Source organism: Somniosus microcephalus, chromosome 13 (genome assembly GCF_052327205.1).
Source record: "Somniosus microcephalus isolate GS21.2 chromosome 13, FLI_Smic_1.0, whole genome shotgun sequence".
Taxonomy (NCBI): Eukaryota; Metazoa; Chordata; class Chondrichthyes; order Squaliformes; family Somniosidae; genus Somniosus; species Somniosus microcephalus.
Genome location: NC_140999.1, coordinates 25,141,975 through 25,165,573, shown reverse-complemented (window position 1 = coordinate 25,165,573; position 23,599 = coordinate 25,141,975). Strand labels below are relative to the sequence as shown.

General features: G+C 42.9%; 1 protein-coding gene across 6 annotated transcripts in view; it reads right to left on the bottom strand.

Moving 5' to 3' along the window:
• The window catches only part of LOC147108142 (casein kinase I), a 139,795-nt gene that overhangs the window by 18,806 nt on the left and 97,390 nt on the right, over positions 1–23,599 (bottom strand). For 4 of the 6 annotated variants that reach the window (XR_015080533.1, XM_086004645.1, XM_086004648.1 and 1 more), the window contains exons 6-10: positions 19,647–19,881; positions 13,929–14,014; positions 7,399–7,483; positions 4,546–4,694; positions 395–475 (exon numbers count right to left, since the gene is read on the bottom strand). Coding sequence is in view for 5 of the 6 variants with exons in the window: in XM_086004645.1 (XP_085860771.1) it covers positions 395–475; positions 4,546–4,694; positions 7,399–7,483; positions 13,929–14,014; positions 19,647–19,881 (636 nt within the window). In the remaining variant the exon portion in view is untranslated. The remainder of the gene's footprint in view (positions 1–394; positions 476–4,545; positions 4,695–7,398; positions 7,484–13,928; positions 14,015–19,646; positions 19,882–23,599) is intronic. The other 2 variants (XM_086004647.1, XM_086004649.1) reach the window with 1 other exon arrangement.

Here is a 23,599-nt window from a genome sequence, read left to right as displayed (position 1 = left end):
GAACTCACAACCAGAGTTGCTACAGGTCCAGCACCATAGCCATATTATTCCCCACATCTACACTACAATATCCTGGTGTGTTATAATTATGAAAGCAGTGCAGGAATGTAACCCTTAAGATTTGAAATTTTAAGATTTGAAAGTATTTTCCTATATAGTATTGCAAGGTACGAGGTGTGCAGGCTTCAAACTGACATCTAAAGATTGTTATAAACCGGTTGCTAGTGGAAATATATTACATTGTATTACTTTTAATGCAAAAACCTCCAAAAGTTCATCCCATAGTATAGAGTTACCAGGCTTCGACATATTTGGTAAATTCCACAATTCATCAACGTCATTTCATGGAAGCTCCCATGTAGGGTTACGATTAAAATATTCACCAAGTTCTTACCTGTTTGGTTTGTTGTGGTGCTTTATCTCGGTTGGGTGGCGAGAGTGGTATGTCAGCATGGATTGAACCAATAGGAGTTGGCTGAAGTTAATGGAAAAAAACGTTCACGTTACAAAATGCTCTTTTTTCTTCCTCCCCCAATTTTCCACCCATTTCTCCTCTTGTGAAGTTAGCAACCCAAACTCTCTGGTACCCGCTCAAGTGGCCATTCTTCATGCAAGTTTAGATACCAAGTGCTGATATACTATCTAACTATGGGAGATCTGGCAGCCAAGTCCAGTGTTTTCCTCATTAGACATCCACAAATACATACTTTATAGCAAAGGTCACGAGATAGCAAGCAGGAATGAGAACACTGGGCAAATTGTCTTTTACCAAGGGACACTGAAACCAATGGGCTTAGACCAGCTTTCTCATTTGCTAGAGACTAGTAATCAATCCCGGGATCTATCTGGTCTGTATTGCTTATTATCGCACCATGTGATGCAGCTATCACTAAGCATAAATATGGCAAATGAAATTCAATACAGAAATTCAAGATGTTAAGACTGGAAGGAAAAATGTGAAACATACTTAATGAATGGTGTTTAACTAGATTGGGGAGGGGGGGGGGAAAGCTGAAACTATCTAGCTAGGAATAATAATAAGCTCTACACTGACTATGCCCACTCACTGGAGAACAGCAATTATTAAAGCAAACAGAATGTTGCGCTATATTGCCAATTCAGTCATCAGAGTCCATCATGCTGAGGGAACAGTGCTCTGATCAGGCCACACCTTGAATACTGCACTCAGACCCCCATCACCAAAGCACAAGGGAAACGGCCAAATCCATTAGAGAGAAGGGCAACAAGATTTAGCTCTAGCATCAGAGGAGTGGGTTACAAGGAAGGGTTAGAAAAACTTGGACTCAAGCCTCCAAGGGGGATGCAAGAGAGTGGACTTTATAGAGGATATAAAACAGAACAGAAAGGGTTCATCTTTAACATGGTTTCAAATTAAAGCATGATTGCAAGGTAAAGCACCATAGGTAGAAAATGGTAAATGGCAGGTTGGTGACCTTGGAAAAGGTCCAGGGGAGAGCTAAGAGAATGATTCCAAGCTTAAAAGAACTTCAGCTACGCAGATAGGCTCAAGAACCGTGGTCTATTTACTTTGGAGCTGCAAAGACTTAGAGGTTACCTAGCGTAGGTCTATAAAATAATGAAAGGGCTGGATAGCGTTCCTATTGATAAATTATTCTAGGTTAACAGATTGGGGAGGACCAGGAGACACGAGTTTAAACTATGTACGAGTAGGATGTTAGGCAGTTCTTCTTTTCCCAGAGCCTCTGGAATACATTACTAGCTGGTGTGTTAGGTGCCGACTCTGCATGCCTTCAAGAGGGAGCTGGAGCGGTTCCTGACTGGGGGAGTGATCGCATCATATAGAAGGCAAGTTTCTTTATAGAGAATACTTGGTCCATGTGATCCCCTGGACTAGTTTTGATTACTTGAGGGGGGTCAGAAAGGAATTTTCCAGAGTAGTCTTTCCCTTATTGGCCTTGGGTTTTTTCTTTGTTTTTTTCCCCTCTTCCAGGAGATGGCATGGCGGTGGGAGGGAAGAAGTGTTTAGTCATGTTGGTCCGCCCATCATAGTGTGGGCAGGCTTGGTGGACTAGCAGGTCTTTTCCTGTCCATGAATTTTGTATGGTTATATGATGTCAGTAGTCACTTCTTCATACAAAGAATTATTAACACTGGAATAGTCATTCGGTTGGGAGTTGAGGTAAAAACTCTGGAGTCATTCAAGAGGCAGTTAGATACTGTATGGGGAGGTTTCAATGAAAGGTTGAGCTTGAAGGGCTAAATGAACTCATCGCTGAATGGGCAACTCGTTAGTGCAAGTTGTGAAAGCATTAGCCTCAGAAATGGATTTCATGCGAGTATTTCTCTGGGAGGCACTGGATATTCTGTTGATCAACTTTCCAAATTTTCTATTTTACATAGCTACAGAATTGGAAGAAAAATACAATCAGGTGACAGTGCATTCCTACACAAGGTACAGTAGAAATAAATGCAAAATACCAACTTTGTATGCTCGATTCTGGTCTTCTGTATCCTTTATGAATAAACTTTTAACATTACATAAAAAAATGATACTACAGGTAGACTACCCTTTATCCGAACTTCCGAAAACCGAAACCCTCTAAAAACCGAAGGTTTCTTCGTTCAGCGTAAGTCGTGCGCACGACATGACCAGAGTGGCGCACGACTCACGCTGAGCAGGGCAGAGGGTCACTGAGTTCCCTCCTGGGTAGGAGATTGCAGGCCGAGCCGGGCAGTGTGAAGGAGGTATACCGCGAGAGTGAACCCAACAATACAGCGGCCCGTCCGATAGCTGCAGCGGCCTGTCCGATATTCTTTTCTCCCCCCCGACCCCCCCCCCTTTCGGATAAGGGATAGTGTATCCTTTATCCGCACTTCCGAAAACCGAAATCCTCTGAAAACCGAAAGCGTTTTCGTTCAGCGTAAGTCGTGCGCACGACCCCGACCCCGACCAAATTTCCCAGTCTGATAAAATACCTTCCGAAATCCGAAATTTTCCGAAAACCGAAACACGGCTGGTCCCGAGGTTTTCGGATAAAGGATAGTCTACCTGTACTACTTGAGAATGGAGACACGAGGTATTTCTAGGGCAAGTAGAACAGGGGTCAGTATCACTGCTGACCCTTGCACAGACAAATAAAATGCATTTTAACCTACAAAGTATACCCTCAGCAAGGCACTTCTGTTCTCCAGTCGTAATCACAATACTTTCGGAGAAGGCAACCTGTACTGTATTCTAGATCTGGATTAAAAACTAAATTACAGGAGAGTTAACAGGTATCACTGGGTAGGAGTGAAACATTTTTATAGCCAACAGTCTGAAACTTGGGAGTCCATTCTGACTTGGATGTTAAATTCTGAAGAATTCAATAACAGACTCAAGGGCCCAGATATCTACAGGGAGGTGGGGCGGGCAAAATGGCCAGGAAACGCGTAGCGGTCAGGGGGCACAGAGGTCCTGCCCAATTTTTTTGTTCCATTTCCTGCCTGGCAGCTGGCCAAATTGACAGACTGGCCTGCTGCTGGGCGGGAAAACCAGCGGCAGGGGTGGGGGGGGGGAGGAAAAGAGAGGCGCTGTCGGGAAAGACAGAGATTGGGACTTGGGGCTGAGGAAGAGGCCATCGGGGTTGGGGGGGGGGGGGGGGGGGGGAGGGGGTGTCTGCGATCATGGCATGGGTGAGAAGAGAGGCTGAAGGCTTCCTTGAGAGGCTGGTGGTTGCATTCCTGCTCCTCCTGACCCACAAGTAGTGCTGGAAAAATCACTTACATTCTTGATCCGACAGCTCCCGCCTTCCTTTTACTGCTGGGTTTCCCGACCCCTGGGAAACCCATGCGGCAACTATTAAATCAGGCTGACAATTGCAAGGTCAGAGCCTGATTTAAATATGCTAATGAAGTTTTCCACCTACCCATGACGGAACACATGCACACAACAAAATCTGCCGCCGTTTATGCAGCAGGTTGGGGACGCGTTGCCCGTTTTTAAATTTTAAATTTCCTAAAGGCATCTACTCTTGCTGGGCTACATTTCCATGGACGTTGATGGCTCTCTGGTACACTGCCAAAATAACAATTCTTCATGCATGAGTCTAGACACAAGTATTGGCATTATTATTCAACTGCAAGGGGCATCACAGCTGAGCTTGAACCTGATGTACACAAGCGCACTAGGAGCGAGGATTGCTCAATAGTGATAAAAAGCAGGAAACCTTGGGTGATTTCCCTCTCTTTAACTCAAGGGTACCAAAGTGAATTGTCATGCCTTTACCTTTACCCAGGCTTAAATTAGCTAACTCAGCAAAGACCAGGAGTTCCACCTGGGAATGTCCTGTTCTGTATGTCTCAGCTGCTCTCCATTTAACCAGCAGAGTCATGAGCCATCAAACATGGATTGAAACAAGGATTCTAGAAGTCAAAACCAGTGGTCAGAATGAGTTTCTTTACAAGCTGTAACATATTAAGTGGCTCCCTATTTTTCAGCAGTTTTTTTTTTTAGGGGCTCAGAGCCCAAAAGAAAAGCTTTATTAAGTTCAAAAGCCCTTGGAAAATCTGTAGCATACTTACTAGTGGCTTGCCAACCCAGTCGTATTCATAATCAAACACAAAGCCATTTTTATCAAACAGATCAGTGAAGAGTTTTCTCAGGTATTCATAGTCTGGTTTCTCAAAAAAATCAAGTCTTCGTACATAGCGGAGGTATGTTGCCATTTCTTCTACAAAAAAAAGTTCAATTAAATCAAATTTTACACCTCATTATATTCACAAATAAACTTAAAGGGAAAGAACACACGAGGGGTAAGTACAATCAGTAGACCATTCTTACTCTTAGCTGTTTTCTATTGAGCCCTTTGGTTATCTACTTCAGCAGTTAGATCGGGAAGCAGAAACACTAAAATGCTGCTGCATGGATCCCTTTGGAGAACATGTCCTAATCTAGGTGCTTATATGACTACACTGTCTCGAAACCAACTGCAACTCATCTTTTTCTCTTCACTTTCTGAAAGGACACACCATCTCCGTCTTAAGTCACACCTCCAGTATATCTGTTTCATGTTTATACCTAGAAGTGAAAATATTCAGGGGAACGGTACCGACCACGAATAACATTTACTCATACAACACCCTCTTTAGGCCTACATGGCGAAACAAGGGACAATAAATTAAAAAATAATAATGCATCAGCTTACACAGTGTCAGTTTGGTTCACTTTGGTAGCACTCTCGCATCAGAGTCACAATTTGAAAGTCCAAGTCCCATTCCAGGATCTAAAGGCATAATCTGGGCCGACAAAGTGACTGAGCATTTGGATAAATATGAACTGATCAGAGAGAGCCAACATAGATCTGTAAAGGGCAAGTCAAATCTAACTAACCTAGTTGAATTTTTTGAGCATGTTCCTAATGTTGCAGATAATGGAGTGCCTATGGATGTTATTTATATGGGCTTCCAGAAGGCATTCAATAAGGTTCTACACAAAAGACTGTTAGCAAAAATGAAAATGCATGGAATTGGAGGCAACCTATTGACATGGGTAGGGAATTGGTTAGGAGGTAGGAAACGGGGAGTAGGGATAATGAGTATGTACTCTAATTGGCAGGATGTGACTAGTGGTGTCCCCCCAGGATCGGTACTGGGGCCACTATATTTATCAATGAATTAGATGAAGGAATAGAGCCAGAAATCTAAGTTTGCTGACGACACCAAGCTAGGTGGCAAAATGTGTAGGTTGTGACAGGCTGAGCACAATGTGGGGAAGTGAGAGGTCATTTTGAACCCAAGAAAGATAGATCAGAGTATTTTCTAAATTGTAAGAAGCTAGGAACAGTGGAGGGATTTAGGGGTCCATGCACAGAAATCACTAAAAGTTAGTGGACAGTTTAAAAAAAAAATGAAAAAGGCTTTATCTCAAGGGAGATTGGAATCAATGTTCCCTTTAAGCTCTGTGCCGCTCTTGAAGACAGACGCCGCCAGCTCACCAGCTTTTACATGCAAAAACCGCTCTTGCACGGATTTTTGAATGGGCTACACGACCCCAAAAAAAATTACAGGGAACATTGGTTGGAATATGAAGGGGTGGAAGTTATGCTACAGTTGTATATAGCTCTGGTTCGACTGTACCTGGAATATTATGTTCAGTTCTGGGCACTGCACCACAGGAAGGATAATGGTCTTCGAGCAGGTGTAGCGCAGATTCACCAGAATGATACCGGGGTTAAAAGGGTTAAATTATGAGGACAGGTTGCATAGACTAGATTTGTATTCCCTAGAGTATAAAGTATTAAGGATCGACCTAATTGAGGTGCTTAAGATGGTTAAAGGATTTGATAGGGTAAATAGAGAGAAACTATTTCCTCTGGTGAGGGAGTCCAGAACAACTTAAATTTAGAGCTAGGCAGTTAAGGAGTGATGTCAAGGAGCAATTCTTAACACAAAAGGTAGTGTAAATCTGGAGCTCTACCACAGCCCCCCCCCCCCCCCCACCCCAACCAAAAAAAAAGCTGTTGAGGCTAGGCCAATTGAAAGTGCCAAAACTAAGACCAATAGATTTTTGTTAGGTAAGGGTATTAAGGGATCTGGCAGCACGGTGGCATAGCGGTTAGCACTGTTTCCTCACAGCGCCAGGGACCCGGGTTCAAATCCGGCCTCGGGTGACTGTCTGTGTGGAGTTTGCACATTCTCCCCGTGTTTGCGTGGGTTTCCTCCGGGTGCTCCGGTTTCCTCCCACAGTCCAAAGATGTGCGGGTTAGGTTGATTGGCCATGATAAAAATTGGCCCTTAGTGTTAGGGGGGATTAAATATGTGGGGTTACGGGGATAGGGCTTGGGTGGGATGGCTGTCGGTGTAGGGACCGGGTGCTAGGGTTTGGATGATCAGCCATGATCTTGTTGAATGGCAGAGCAGGCTCGAAGGGCCAAATGGCCTACTCCTGCTCCTAGTTTCTATGTAAGGTGGGTAAATGGAGTTGAGATACAGATCAGCCAGAATCTAATTGAATGGTGGAGCAGGCTCGAGGGGCTAAATGGCTTACTCCTGTTCTTATGACACTCCTACTGAAGGATTATTGCATTGTCAGAGGTGCTGTCCTTTGAATGAGATATTAAGCCAAAGTCCTGTCTGCCCATTCCAGTGGTTCAGGTGGATTTTAAAGGTCCCATGGCACTATATGAAGAGCAGGAACTTCTCCTGATGTCCTGAGAAACATTCCTCACTCAACCAAATTGGTGTTTAGTGAATTCTACTATGCACAAAATAGCTGGTGCATTACCTACGTAACTACGGTGACAGCACTTCAACGTAGTTCATTGTATGTGAAGCACTTTGAGATGTTTGAGGCACAATAAGGTGCTATGTTAATGCAGGTCTTTCATTCTTTGCAGAGGCTGTATTGTGGTTGATTTAAGAAAAAAGGATTCAAACCTGGGAAATTGTCACATAAGACTTCAATTGGGGTAGCTCGTTTGGTGTCACCTATTTTCTGATACCTCTCTTTTAATGTGTCAGCCTATAACAGACAGAAGACAATTATAGGTATAGTTAGATACAGCATAACTTAAACTAAAACTAATAGAACCCACTTGCAAATATTTTACATTAAATGAGCAGATCTCATTACTTGCTGAGTCACAGGATATGCTAAAGTGTGACGTCTGCATTGTGATGGCTAAAATATGATTGGAAGCACTGCGAAACCTACAGGAAGTATGCTCTATACACAAGACTTTTAATATATGGTAGATAGATATGTAGATAGGTAATTTGGAACTTTATTCGATATCTTTATTAGCTATTTTCATCCACAAGACCAGAAATTATTTTTGGCAATGTTAGCAAACAAATACAATGTTCTTTGGTCTGTTTAATGTGAGCACCAACCTGCTTAAAATAAATGTATTAACATCTACAGGTAAATAACACTGTGGAGGAGTTATGCCTCCTCAGAGACTGTAATGAGGAACATGATGTAAAACAATGAACAGTGGTTACCCGGACTCGCACATGGACTGTAATCGGACAGATCAGGTAAAACCTGATTGGTGGTTATTGGGACACAGAAGGGCAGTTATACTGCCAACAATAATTTTTATGTTATAGTGTACTCCATTACAAATATTTGAAAATGAACATTCACAATGAATTTAACTTATTTTACCTGAACTTCACTGATGTGAGAACGGTTTATAATGAGTAAATGCATTGTATACCTTACTTTTGTTTTTAAATTAAAACTAAACATATATTAAAGACAGTCTTACAAGTTAGAAACTCATACCTGCTGGTTTGTTTATTTTTATAATGTTAGTTCAGAAATGTAGATAAATTAAGAGCTGAGGGACAGTATAAATTATCAGTATAACACGGAAAAGGAATTCTAAATAATTTCAGAAAAGCATGAAAAAGGAATTTAATGAACTGCAGAACAGTGTAAATTCATTCACCGCAGCACAGAAAATGAACAAAATGAGTTAAGTAGAGGGGTGGACGAGGACGGGACAGGTTTTAAATTTGGGAATGGGGAGATTCAAAACTTCACCTAATTCACTTTACAATCCAACAGAAAAAGTAGATTACTAATAAAAAAAATGTTGCCATAAATTGTGTGCCACAAGTGACAATGCACTTTGAATCCGGAGGGAAATTTTAGTAACCAGCACAGGCGCGGGATAAAAAAGACATTATTTATTTCAAAATATAGAGGGTAGAAGAGATTTCCCCCCCATAAAAACACTAAATTTTTCAGCATAAATTTTGGTACAAACTTCCACTTTTTCCAGGTAGATGTGGGAAGCACGGGCTTTCCAGGGGAGGAGGCGGGAGATGCAAGTCAGAAGGGGTAACAGTGCCACCTGGTGTTTAAACAACTTTTCTTTTTTTTAAAACATGGCGGTACTGGCATACATGCTTGAATTTATTGCCCATCCCTAGTTGCCCCAAAAAGGTGGTGGTGGAGGATCCGATTCTTGAACTTCTACAGTGCATGTGGTGATGATGCTCCTGTGACTGTGGGGAATTCCCAGGTTTTCACCCAGTAACATATGAGGAACCAAGTATGTCCAAATTAGAATTGGGTGCAACTTGGAGATGATGGTGACATTGCTGGTCTTGTCCTTCTCTGTGGTAGAGGGTCCAGGGCTGGAAAGTTGATTGATGAACTACTACAGTGCTTCCTGCACTACAATACACTTGTGGTGGTGGGGCATCCAGTGGGGTGCCAATTAAATAGAGTCATACAGGCATAACGACACAGGAGGCCATTCGGCCCATCGAGTCCACGCCGGCTCTCTGCAGAGCAATCCAGTCAGTCCCATTCCCCCGCTCTATCCCTGTAACAAGTTTATTTCCCTCAAATGCCTATGCAGTCTCCCCTTGAAAATATTGAGTGTCTCCGCTTCCACCACTTCCGTGGGCAGCGAGTTCCAGGTCCTCACCACTCGCTGCGTAAAAAAGTTTTTCCTCACATCCCCACTGTATCTCTTGCCCAAAACCTTAAATTAAACCACATCAACTCATTACTACCTGACACACTGGACCCACTCCAATTTGCCTACCGCCCAAACAGATCTAGGGATGATGCCATCGCCACTGTACTGCACACTGCCTTATCACACCTGGATAAGAGGAACACCTATGTGAGAATGTTGTTCATTGATTATAGTTTAGCATTCAATACCATTATCCCCTCCAAGCTTGTCAACAAGCTCAGTGAGCTAGGACTTAACACCTCCCTATGCAACTGGATCCTGGACTTCCTGACGGGAAGACCCCAGGTGGTGAAAAATCAGCAGAAACACCTCCTCCACACTGATCCTGAACACGGGAGCTCCCCAGGGTTGTGTGCTCAGCCCCCTTCTGTACTCCCTGTTTACTCACGACTGCGTGGCCACGCACAACTTCAACTCCATCATCAAGTTTGCTGATGACACTACTGTTGTAGGCCTGATCACAGATGGCGACGAGACAGGCTACAGGGAGGAGGTAAGAGCCCTAGGAGAATGGTGCAAGTACAACAACCTCTCCCTCAACATCAGCAAAACAAAGGAGATGATCGTGGATTACAGGAAGCGGCAGGGGGAGGGACACACCCCAATCTACATCGAAGGGGCTGAGGTGGAGAGGGTCAGCAGCTTCAAATTCCTGGGTGTATTCATTACGGAGGACTTAACGTGGTCTCCTCACATCGACGTCGTAACCAAGAAGGCATGCCAACGCCGGTTCTTCCTCAGGAGACTGAAGAAATTTGGAATGGCCCCCCAGATTCTCACCAACTTCTACCGGTGCACCATCGAGAGTATCCTGTCCGGCTGCATCACTACCTGGTATGGCAACTGCACCGCCACAGACTGCAAGGCTCTACAGATGGTAGTGAAAGCTGCACAACACACTATAGGAATTAAACTACCTGCTGTGCAGGATATCTACCCCGAGGTGTGCCGGGGGAAGGCCCTGAGAATCATTAAAGACGCGAGTCACCCCAGCCACAACCTCTTCGCCCTGCTCCCATCCGGTAAGATACCGAAGCATACGGTCTCGTACCAACAGGTTTCGAAACAGCTTCTACCCCCAGGCCATAAGACTCATGAACGATTAATTTATTATTATTTATATTACTGTTGTTTTATTTATTATTACTGGCTTTCTATTAGTATTTTTATCATTGTTATGCCATATTTATTCCAATGTTGGGAGGACTTGTAAAAATCAACATTTCATTGTGCAGTACACACGTCTGCTGCATATATGACAAATAAAAATGGAACTGAATTGAATTGAATTAAATCTGTGTCCCCTAGTCCTTGTACCATTAACTAGTGGGAACAGCCTATCCAAACCCATCATAATTTTGTACACCTCTATCAAATTACTCCTCCACCTCCTTTGCTCTAGTGAAAACTAATCCAGCTGCTCCAACCTGTCCTTGTAGCTAAGATCCCCCATCCCCAGAACCATTCTGGTAAATCTCCTCTGCACCCTCTCAAGTGCCTTCACATCCTTCCTAAAGTGTGGTGACCAGATGCAATACTCCAGTTGTGGCCTAACCAGCACTTTATAAAGGTTCAGCATAACTTCTCTACTTTTGTACTCAATGCCTCTATTTATGAAGCCCAAGATCCCATATAACATAAGAAATAGGAGCAGGAATAGGCCACTTGGCCCCTCGAGCCTGCTCCGCCATTCAATAAGATCATGGCAGATCTTGGGCTCAGTCACTTCCCTGCCCGTGCCCCATAACCCTTCACTCCCAAATCACACACACAGAAACCCCACAGTGCAGATAGAGGCCATTTCGGCCCATCGAGCCTGCACCGACACACATCCCACCCGATCCCCATAACCCCTACACCAACACATATCCCACCCTATCCCCGTAACCCCACGTATTTAATCCCCCTAACATTAAGGGTCAATTTATCATAGCCAATCAACCTAACCCGCACATCTTTGGACTGTGGGAGGAAACCGGAGCACCCGGAGAAAACCCACGCAAACACAGGGAGAATGTGCAAACTCCACACAGACAGTCACCCGAGGCCGGATTCGAACCCGGGTTCCTGGCGCTGTGAGGCAACAGTGCTAACCACTATGCCACCGTGCTGCCCTGTCCATTTCCACCTTAAATGATCCAGCCTCCACGGCTCTCTGGGGCAGAGAATTCCACAGATTTATGACCCTCAGAAGAAATTCCTCCTCATCTCAGTTCTAAAAGGGCGACCCTTTATTCTGAAACTATGGGCTGCTCTCTCCTAGACATTGTTGATATTTAAATGTTATTGCAGTTGTACATATCCAGGCAAGTGGCGAGTATTCCATCACACTCCTGACTTGTACCTTGTAGAGAAAGAAGTTTTGAAGGTCAAAGCATCAGCCACAAGTCGCTTCTACCCTGTTCTTGTAGCTATGGTGTTGGTTTTTTAAAAATTCGTTTTCTGGGATGTGGGCGTCTCTGGCAAGGGCAACATTTATTGCCCATCCCTAATTACCCTCGATAGGTGGTGGTGAGCCGCCTTCTTGAACCGCTGCAGTCTGTGTGGTGAAGGTACTCCCACAGTGCTGTTAGGTAGGGAGCTCCAGGCTTTTGACCCAACGACGATGAAGGATCGGCGATATACTTCTAAGTCAGGATGGTGAGAGACTTGGAGGGGAACTTGGAGGTGGTGGTGTTCCCATGCGCCTGCTGCCCTTGTCCTTCCAGGTGGAAGAGGTCGCGGGTTTGGGAGGTGCTGCCGAAGAAACCTTGGCGAGTTGCTGCAGTGCATCTTGTAGATGGTACACACTGCAGCCACAGTACTCTGGTGGTGGAGGGAGTGAATGTTTAAGGTGGTGGATGGGGTGGCAATCAAGCGGGCTGCTTTGTCCTGGATGGTGTTGAGATGCACTCATCCAGGCAAGTGGAGAGTATTCCATCACACTCCTTACTTGTGCCTTGTAGATGGTAGAAAGGCTTTGGGGAGTCAGGAGGGGAGACACTCGCCGCAGAATGCCCAGCCTCTGACCTGCTTTTCTTGCCACAGTAGTTATGTGGCTGGTCCAGTTAAGTTTCTGGTCAATGGCAACCCCGAAGATGATGATGATGGGGGACTCAGTGATGGTGGTGCCATTGAATCTCAGGAGGAGTTAGTTGGGCTCTTTTATGTTGGAGATGGTTATTAGCTTGCAGTTAAGCTGTGCAAAATGTTACCTGCCACTTGCCAGCTGATTGGGTAGGACAGCGCAGTGGTCATGTTACTCGACGAGTAATCCAGAGTCTTAAACTAACAATCCAGAGAATGCAAGTAGGGATATAGACAATTTAGCTTAGTTAGTAGAAGCAAGTATTACACAGGTGCGACAGAGGCATGAAAAATGTCATGATGCAGAATGCATGATAACAGGAAGTGTCCACAGCTGCAATACTTATTATAGATTGACATTAAAGAATCTAATTGAGTCCCTTCAAAAATGGTCACCAAATTTAACAAAATTGTTAACAAATACCATTAATTGCTCAAATAATTCTTCCCCGATTTTCATTAAAAAAAAATATTTGTTCACTGGTCTGCTCAGTGGAGTCCTATAAATAGTCATTTTAGCAGTGTGTCATGTCGATGTGCTGAAGCATGGCATATTAGATGTAATCAAAGTTGTAAATGCAATCGGATTAAAGGATTTGCAACTTGTTTCCGCATTATCAATCTTTCAACATAAAAAACCCACTGCTTCTTCAAACAAGAGAGCGAGGTTACAGAGATCATAAAAAAATTGATTGAAACTCCACATAATTTTTCCTTGGAGAAACAACTGCTATATTTAATTCTGGATCTCACAGTTCAAATCAACAGAGTCTAAACCAAACATAACATAGCAGAAGAACTGGGAGGAAAAATCATTAAAATAAAGCTGTGATATTGGGAGTCGTTGACTGTAAATCGAGTCCCATTCTTGGAGCTCCCCCAGAGTGAGGTTTCAATCTAGACTGCTACTGTCAGGGGTGGTACTGAATGGAAACTAGCCACTTTATCAGAAAGAGAAAAAAACCGGAAGGTAACTCAGCCCAGTGTACTTCCTAGTGAGCAATTCAAGAGCAGTAATTTGAAAGAAGTTCACCTGCTCACCTTCTCAGCTGTACTACCAAGGGAGAAAACAATTTAGAAATGGGACACTCAGGAACATTTCATTCGTATTTAATTTCTCTTCTGTGGTGCTTAAAACAAAATTGGTAGTTTGCCAAGATCTTTAATCCCTTCAGTTTTATAATGATGCCATCTTGCTGAGTGATTGGCTACATTATAAAGGATATAAATTTAAAGGATATAAAACATAAGATTACTGAAATATTAGATTTAAAGCAGCATTTTCATACTGCCCATTTCCAAATCCTGCTTTTGAATTTAGTAAGTGTAATTGGGGTATATAATAGAAAGATTACTTGCATACATGGATAGCTTAATGTGCCAGACTGGAGATTCACTCACCTTCAGACCTTGCCAAGGCAAACTACCACGCAGGAAGTACATAAACATGTGACCTAGTGCTTCAAGGTCATCCCTTCGACTTTGTTCTATAAAGAAAATATAACTATATTCAAGGAAGTAAATTCACCTCAGCAAAGTAAACATCCGAGTTGGCAAATTCTGTAACTAGTTAATTTTATACCAATGTCTGAACTCTCATTTCCCCAGTTCATGAAGTTCCAGAATGAGACCAACGAAAAATAACTGCGTAGGCAAAGTCGCTGCAAAACTCAGTCAGGAAACAAAAATGCCCTCCCTCCATGCAGTACCCACCCTCAATGATACCACTGTGGTGTTCATATTGCCATCCAAATAGTGGTGGCTCTCTGAAGGTCAAGTTGGGGCCATCGGCCATCTTGGCCCCACATTCTGGAATTCCCTCCCTAAACCCTCCAGCTCCCTCTCAACTTTTAACACCCTCTTTAAAACCCAACCCTTCGACCAAATTTTTGTACATCCTTCCCAGTATGCCTTCCTTTAGTATGGTGCTTATGTCTCTGCGAAACACCAAGACATTTTTCTACGTTAAATAGTTGTTGAAAAGGCATGGGAACGTTAACCATACTATATGCCCCTCATTTACATATGGCAGTATGGCCTCTGGGTGGACAGCAATACTAACTGATCTTTTTGATGCCCATTTTTGGGACAAGATTGTAACGGTAGGGCACATCACCCCATTTTTACACCACAAAATCACCCAATAATGGGTGATTTGTCACCAGAACATCCAGGCCAAACTTTGTGCCATGCAGTTATCTTCTTCAGGTGCTCTTCCTACTTTGCCATAATCTAGGCCTTATTCTTAACCAAACCATTAGTTGTTTTGTCAGAGTTAGCAGCATCAAGACTGAAAATGTACAGAGCAATGCAACACAAGAAAGTTAGCTGGATGCGGTGCAAGGTCAGAAAAGAATCAAAGGGCCCATGGTAGCTTTATATGTGGAAGTTGAAAGTCATTCCAAGAATGAGGATGACACTGGAAGCAGTGACTGAGGACCTACATCTGCAAACCAGCATGTCAGACTGTAGTGTCTAAGCACTCGCTGCCCGGTCACAGTAATGATGTTCAGTGAAAACATGTAAATTAACATTTTTTGGTTCTATTGAGCACCGGGAGAATAAGTTAAACTATAATCCTGCTCAATGAAAGAAATGCAAGGTGGTAGCTATACTTGGCATTGCAAGTGAAATGGTGCTATAATTCTTGGAAAAATAAGAGATCCAAGGACTGTCCTGGCTACACACCAAATTAAATATAGTTGGCCTACCCGAAAACATTCAATTGACTCATCTTTGTGCAGAAACAAGGGTGAATAGAATAACACCAAGTGCAAGAAACAGAAGGCTATGCACATAGGTTTAAATGGTTTTGACAACTGGCTAATGCCCCAGGTGGTTGCTAACTGACAAGTGAAAAGGTTGTACTTTGCAGGTGCTTTTTAGAAGCACAGAAGGTAAAAGAAAAGACATAGCAGCATCACTAATCTCGAAGCATTTGCAACCACAATAAAAATTGTGCTCCTTCACATTCGAATAGGTTGTAGTGACAGTCTCAGTGAACAAATGTTTTCCATCCCATCATCTGGAAGCTCTGGACGTCAATACCTGTGCCACATCTGACCCTCTATATGATTCAGAAGAATGTGTCTGTATAAGATCCCAATAAGCTGATTGAGGTTGAGCACTAGATCCCTGGTCAAAAAGTAATTATGAGGAGGATAGTTTCCTCTATCCAACACTCATTAAGGATCTATGCTCTGAAGAGAAACAGGAGAAGGTATTAAAAAAACTTCACTTCCCAAGATATTGGCAGGCCATCAAGGACCACTACTCTCCTTATCTATTTATGAAACTATCCATTTCTGGAAAAGCATCTCATATTGCCAAGACTGCGAAGTTAAAGTTTGCGTTCCAAGAGTGGCAGCGGTGGTCCCATTATCAAGTCTACAGCCCCCCCAAGGGAAAGAGGCTTCTATCTCCAGTATGAGGCACAGCAGGGATGGCAGCCACAGTCCACCAGGGAGAGCCGTCCCTCAAGATTACCCTTTGAGTGCACTGAACATTTCTTGGTCCATGTTGACTGGAACAGACAGTGGACCAACAACCACTACACAAGGAGGTTCAGCTGCAAAGGTTTGTGACGACTTCAGCATGGATCAGAAAGGTGATCTGAACCCTTGATCCAACCTGGAGACAACATTCTGCCTGATTAACTGCAAGCTCATCTTGGAGCGAGAAAATATCCTGCCATATGTGAAAATGAGTTTCTATGACCAAAAGGTGTTGCAATGGCTACAACTCATATCTTTTCTAGTTGATCATGAACCCAGGTTTCTTACACTGCCACTTCAACTGTGGGACTGGGAGGGCACTCATGAGCTAGTCCAGCAAATAGAGGTTGAAGGAAAATTGGCAGTAATGCCAACACGATAGGATTGATCACATTCATTTTATTGGATTCTAAGCAATTCTGAAATGGGATGCAAGATAAGAGCTCTTTGAGGAAGTGACAAGCATGGGGGAAACACAGTGGTGTGATGTACATGTCAATTCAGAAAGCCTTTGACAAAGTACCATACAATAGACTACTGGAGAAGATTAAGGGGTATGGAGGAAGGGGAATTGGAGCAAACTAGATTTAAAACTGGTTACAAGAGAGAAACAGAATGGGAGTTAAGGACAGAATGGGAGTTAAGGACAGTTTCTCAGAGTGGTTGGAAGTGTGCAGTGGTGTCCTACAGGGTTCAGTTCTGGGCCACTGCTGTTCACTGTACATCAATTATTTGGATATTGGCCTACAGGTGTCAAAATAGAAGGTATGGATAATTCTTTAGAAGACCAAAGGAAGCTGCAACAGGATATTGATAAAATGGGAGAATGGACTGAAAAATAGCAGATGGAATTCAATGTAAGTGTGAGGTGCTACATCTTGGTCAAAAATAACAGCAGCAGTTGTACACTAAATGGAAGCAGGCTTGGTGCTATGGAAGAGCAGAGGAATTTAAGGGTCAGGTTCACAAGACATTAAAAGCAGCACTCAAGTGGATAAAGCCATAAAAAACAGATTACTGAGTTTTATGGCATGAGGTATAGAATATAAAAGTCAAGATGTAATAGCGAATCTGTATAAAATCTTAGTAAGACCACAGTTGAAAGCACTATGCGTAGTTTGTGCTGCACACTATAGCAAATATGTTGAGGAAAGGGAGAGGGCATAGCACAAATTCACTAGGATGCTGCCTGGTATTGGGAAATATGAGTACGACTTGAAAGATTGGAGCTTCTTTTGTTAGAACAGATATTAGAGGTGATTTGATAAGGGGTGTTTAAAATTATGCCGGGATCGGACTGAGTAGAAAGTAAAAGATTGCTTCCAGTGGTTAAGGGTCTAGCATGAGAGGACATAGATACAAGATTAAATGTAAGAAGCTTAGAATGAAGAGAAACTTTTTTTTTTTTAAACTACAGAGGGTTGCGAGTTTGTAGAATGCACAAGTCAGTGATTGAAGCAGAGACCATGTCAACTTTTAAGAAAACGTTAGATAGGTGGTTGAAGAAAAAGGGAATAAAGGTAAACGGGAACAGGACAGGCACATGGGATTAGGACTACTGTATGTGTGGAGGAACAACATGGTCTCGTTGGGTCAAATGGCTCATTTCCATGTTGTAATTTCTATGTGATTCTATAAACAATATCCTGTTAGATAGCTTCAGATATAATAGACAAGACTTTACCCTACTGGCTTAGAGAAAGACAACAAAAGAAAGTTTGTGTCTTGATTTATTCAGAATAAAAACTAAATCAGTCAAAGGAACACAGACTAATACTGAAAGAAAGGATAACAGAAGTTCAGGGAACTAATTTCCTCTCTGTGACAGAGCTCTTTGCAGCAATGACCAGTCAATCCTGTAATTTAATTCTTGAGGTAGAAGAAATGCAGTGTAAATGTATAACTTCATTAATGAGATAATCTAGGAAAGAGCAGAGGCTGCCAGCTGAAGCAGAAACAACTGGTGACTGTGAGGACTTGAGATAAGGCATAACCTAAATGCCAGAGCAAGCTCATCTTATGGAGAGAAACCACCAGATTAATGCAGGACAGGATTCAACTTTAGCATGACATGCAACTATTACTGGACCAGTTGTAAGTCTTACTGCTAATACAATTAACTTAAATAGAGAACATACAAAAGCTATTGACTATGCTTGGTCCTATAATTCTTGAGGCTGTAATTCTGCAACTATATATGAAGTTGAACCAACCCAATGCCGCGAGTCTAATGCTGATTGAGTTAGGTCATACAAAGTTAACCCCAACTACTTCTGTGCTGTTGCAGGTCTGAAGCCAAGATTTTGTACTATTTATGCTAATCACTCCAATAACCATATTATCTTATATATGGAGAGAAGAAAATAAAATAATGGTGATTTATTAGGTAGAAACAGAAATTTGCAAATTATGTGCACATTGCGGTTTGTATTTATTACAGGATTAAAAAAAAGTTTAGTTCTTTGTCTCTCCCTTGACCAAATTGTCTCCTTTCCTTAAAACTGCTAATTGTTGCTGGCACATGCAGTGTCTTGTACAAGTGGCCATTCTAAATATGCCAGCTAGACGCCAGCAGGATATTCGAACATTGAGAGCAACACAGCTAAACCTGATCCTGCTCTCATTCAAAGCTGGACACATACACACTTGACATCAAAAGTCACTGGATAGCAATCGGGAGCAAGAACCTGGGCTGATTTTCCTAACCAGAGGCCTGGACTGTTGAGGCCAATTGTAGTCATAGAGTCATAGAGTTATACAGCACAGAAAGAGGCCCTTCGGCCCATCGTGTCTGCGCCGACCATCAATCCCTGTCCAGTCTAATCCCATTTTCCAGCATTTGGTCCATAGTGTCTCGACTGCTGGCCTGGCAGGGATTAGCTAATTCAGCATACATTGGAGATCGAGCCCGATTTCTGGTCTATGTATTTTCACAGAATCACAGAAATCACAGAAACCCCACAGTGCAGATAGAGGCCATTTCGGCCCATCGAGCCTGCACCGACACATATCCCACCTGATCCCCGTAACCCCTACACCAACACATATCCCACCCTATCCCCATAACCCCAAGTATTTAATCCCCCTAACACTAAGGGTCAATTTATCATAGCCAATCAACCTAACCCGCACATTTTAGTGCAACAGTGGGAGGGACTTTACCCACGGGATCGATTCTCATCTTTATTTTCTCCTTCCATCTTTGCTGCTTACCCATATCTCACATCTTAAATTTTGAGTCTGCTGTAATCCCTTATGTAGCTATCAGACAGATCCAAAATTATTGTAGAACTATTAATGAGTTGTGATATATTGGAGAAACAGAGGCTATGATAGTTAGCTTACACAAATTCTTGATCCTGAGTTTGTTAATAAATATTATCCAGAATATTTAAATGCAATAAGCACACATTAAACATAGTGCAACAGCCAAGGAACTATATAGGCAATGAAAGCATGGCTAGACAATCACAGAAGTTAATAATGATGACTTGAAGCTGTCTGGTAGAGCATGCAGTACCAACTGTTCCACTCCCAGTTTCAGTCTGGTGGTCGTCTTCATTTCTCTGCAGGAAGCTTCCTCAAAAATCTATTTCCCTTCCAAATCATACCAGTAAGAAATTACCTTTGCCTAGGTGTGTGTTTATGCTCATATATCGTGCTGTCCCGGTTAAGCTCTTGTGCTCTCGGTATGGGATGTGCTTTTTGGTCTCTGGATCTATGTATTCTTTGGCAAGGCCAAAGTCTATGATGTGAATGGTATGTTGTCGTTTGCTCCCTGGTCGGCCCACTAAGAAATTCTCTGGTTTAACATCTCTGTATATCAAACTTTTGCTGTGTACAAATTCCATCCGTGTAATCTGAAAAGACAAACAATATGGATTAGGCGGTTACTTCAACACTGCAGGGTTAATCAAAATTGTACAGTAACTTCAACTTCACAATTGTTTCCATCCCTACAGTAAACTAGAATAGCTTTAAAATAATAGTTGGTTAAGGTTAAAGCTAAAAATTGTCTCTTCTTATAACTTTTTTTCTCCACGCGCCAATTCTCTGTCTTGCACTCTCTGAATGGCTCGTACACACTTTTATTAATCTCGGATTCTCCCCCATACTTTAATTTTTTATTTCCGATGGAGATGCAGAATACAATTCACTCTACTCAGCTCCAACAATGTGCCTCAGCCCCATCCCAAGAGCACCCTCCACAGCACCAGTATGACAAATTTTCCCAAACTTCCACATCAGTTATCCTGTGACCTTGGTGAGATTGTCAATTGTCAGTTTGTGTTCTCGGCCCATGCTCACTAGGAATTGGATTAAGACTGTCCAAACTTATTTCACAACGGATCCTTGCAGCCAACAGATGGAGGATTTCTTCTCATCATTCAGGGCTGGATTTGAACACAGGTCTCGATAGGTGAAAGCCCAGTGTCTATACAACTACACTACCCAGTTTCCACAAATACAAGTTTAAACCATTTGCAACAGGGAGATTTTTCTGAACATGTGGAGAAACAGTGCCTTAATTATAATCTCAGATTGCACTTCAGAGTAGTTCTACCTCATTTATAGCTGCATCTGGGATAATACTTCTGCATTCTAAAGTCTTTATTACTGACACCACTGTGGACCTTGGAATCCAGCTACAGTATCAGAATAGCAATTGATGGCAGCCCTGCCAGAAGGTAATGGCTCACCTAAAAGCTGAACTCGTGATATGCATTGATTAAATATTTCTTCACGGGAGTGGCGAGGAAAAAGATAAAGGGAAGTTCTGGTGTGCAGTTTGTACAATTTTCACCCCCCCCCCCCCCCCCGAGACAAATAGTAATTGGAGTTAGAATAGAATGGAACATATTATTAGGTTATACAAGAATTAGCTGTTATACTTGAGCTAACGGTATTCTTGCAGGCTCTGCTACATTTTGCAGTCAGGGAATTATCTATATACACAAAAGAAAATCAAATAAGGTAATTAAAGGAAAAGGTTAAGTGTAAGGGTCATAATTTCAATACAAAATACTTTTCTCCATGCCACACCAAAAAATTTTATCACACATTATTTAAGATCCTACCTTTAAGGCATTTTTAAAATTGATGGTTATTTCTCCATTTCCATAAAAACCTGTTAATTCAGGTGTCCAAAGAGATGCTCAGCTGATACCAGCTACAGACCCCATCATCAAACCAATGTCATTCCCAGGCCTAGATGCTGATCATGAAACATTCAAGCTCAAGTACTGGTGTGCTGTTGACTTAATTAGCAGCATCGATGTTACGGATCATAAGCTTTTCCGTTTTACCCAATTTACAATCGTCTCTCATCTCCCTGCCATACATGGCTCAGCAGCAGAGAAGGCCTCTGCCTATAACACCAAGGGGGAAAAATTCAGTATCGCCCCTTTTGGGGCGCCATTATCGGCCGTGCGCAAAGTTTAGCACCTGGCGCTAATTATCGCCTCTGACGGCAAACTTGGCTTTTATCGCCCCTGGATGTGATTGGAGGGCTAAATCAGGCGCTTCACATCTGTTTTAAGGTGCCAAGGCCGAGGAGCGAGGCGCTACCTCAGAGCACTGGCGAAGCAAGGAAGGGCAAATCAAAATGAACCTGCAAAGTGCTGCGCAGTACCCAAAACTCCTTCACACAGCGTTGAATCTCTCCAGAAGTCTGTCTCTCTCTCTCAGAATGCATGGTGCAAAAATGTCACCAACAAAAAAAGGCAGGAAGCAGTTGCCTTTAAATAGCGCTCCCCCAGTCCCTTTCTGACTGCAAAACGCTCCCCTCAACCTGTCGTTGTTAGTGGCAGGCGGTAAGGCAGGGGAGTCATTGGATATCCGGTCCGGGGCGCTACGCACTCGACTGATGTCACGATCTGCCGGCGCAGGAGATTGTGGCAGTAGTGTTTAGTGCCACCGCAAAATGTCTAGTTAATTTCGCGAGCGGCGCAAACATCGCCGCGCCCGGGCGTTAGTTGCTTTGTGCCCCATTAGCGCCCTCTTAAGGCGCTAACGGGAGGCACAAACAACTGAATCTTTCCCCCCGCCAGCCTTTGTTCCTGCCTCAAGTTCTAAAGCTGGTATCATGAATGTATCAGAGGAAGAGAAATACTGATGAAAATATACATGCATCCTACCACTCACTGCCATGGCACATTGGACAGTATGTTTTACATGAATGTAATTACATTTTCAAGCATTCCTCCACCGCTCCCCCACCTTCATTTCGAGGGCTCATTACACTAGATAGCATCCCTAATTAAGAGAGCCACCTGCCAAACCAACCCACTCCAAATGCCACTCTGAAACAAGTTAATTGGAAGTGAACAAGGGATATTTGCCGCCATCTTCTAAAACTAGAGAAAAGAGTTGAGCACGCGAAGGGTCACAGAAACAAAACTACATCATACCCTTCCACAGCAGAGTTTTGGGGACTTTAGGGTACGGGAAGAAAGTATCTCAGTCCCTTCAAATTGCAGTTTGTGGCAAGTTTCTGAAACTATGAGTGACATACTTACAAGCAGAAAAGTTTTTGAAACACTATTTTACCTCAGAAATAAAACTGATATTAAACAACTGTAAAGACATTACTGTGAACTAACATATCTGAATCTCACAATGATTTTAGATTCTAAGAAAATTGAGTTCAAGACACTAACATTCCCACAGAATCTCTAGTAAAGAGGAAATACAAGCTACTGAAAAGTTCCATGATATTAAATAGGGAATCCTGCGAGTTGCCATGTCTCTCGATCACCCTTGATTATCCTGTTCATACTTTAGAACCTCTGGTTATAGGATGCTTGGAAGAAGTTGTTTTATGTTCTACTCTACTGCAGCCTGCATGACATTGGCCCAGAAATTCAGGTCGGGGGCTTCCCGCAGGTGCAAGCCCCCGATCTGCACTTACCTTGCGCGCCGGCCGTTGAGCTGTGGGCTCCCGTGGAATTCCGATCCTGGGCCTGGTCCAGCTGCTGGCGCGCAGTGCTTGCGTATCCCAGGGGCGCAGTTAGTTCGATGCACCCCCTGGGATCACGTGGGCCATGGGCAGCCAATCAGAGCAGGGAATGCTCCATTCATAAGTCTGACAGGAAGTGCTGTCAAGACTTATAAATACTACGGCCCCAAAATAGCACTAAACCTTCAAATAAATTTTTTAAAAACATCACATTTTTTAACTAAACTATAAATTACATGAAATAACTATTTTAAACAATAATTTAAATTTTTGAAAAAAATAATTTTATATTCTAACGGGCTAAAAATAAACTTACCTTGCTTTAAAGTATTTAAAAATAATAAACCTGTGGAAAAAATGTTTTAATTTTAATTAATTCACCACTTACCTTGTAAAAAGCAGGCCTTACGCCTGCTTTTTACATTTCTAAATTCTGCAGGCTTACGTTCCCGGAGAAACTTGTAAAAAAAAACTAAGTTTGATGCGCACGCGCAGCCTCCCCCGCGCACGCGTTCGACCTCTGAACCTCTTCATTCAGAGGAACGGAAGTGCCGGTTTCCCGCGCATGCGCAGTGCTTGCAGGAAACCGGCACTTCCATCGGGCCTACGGGTGAGTACCC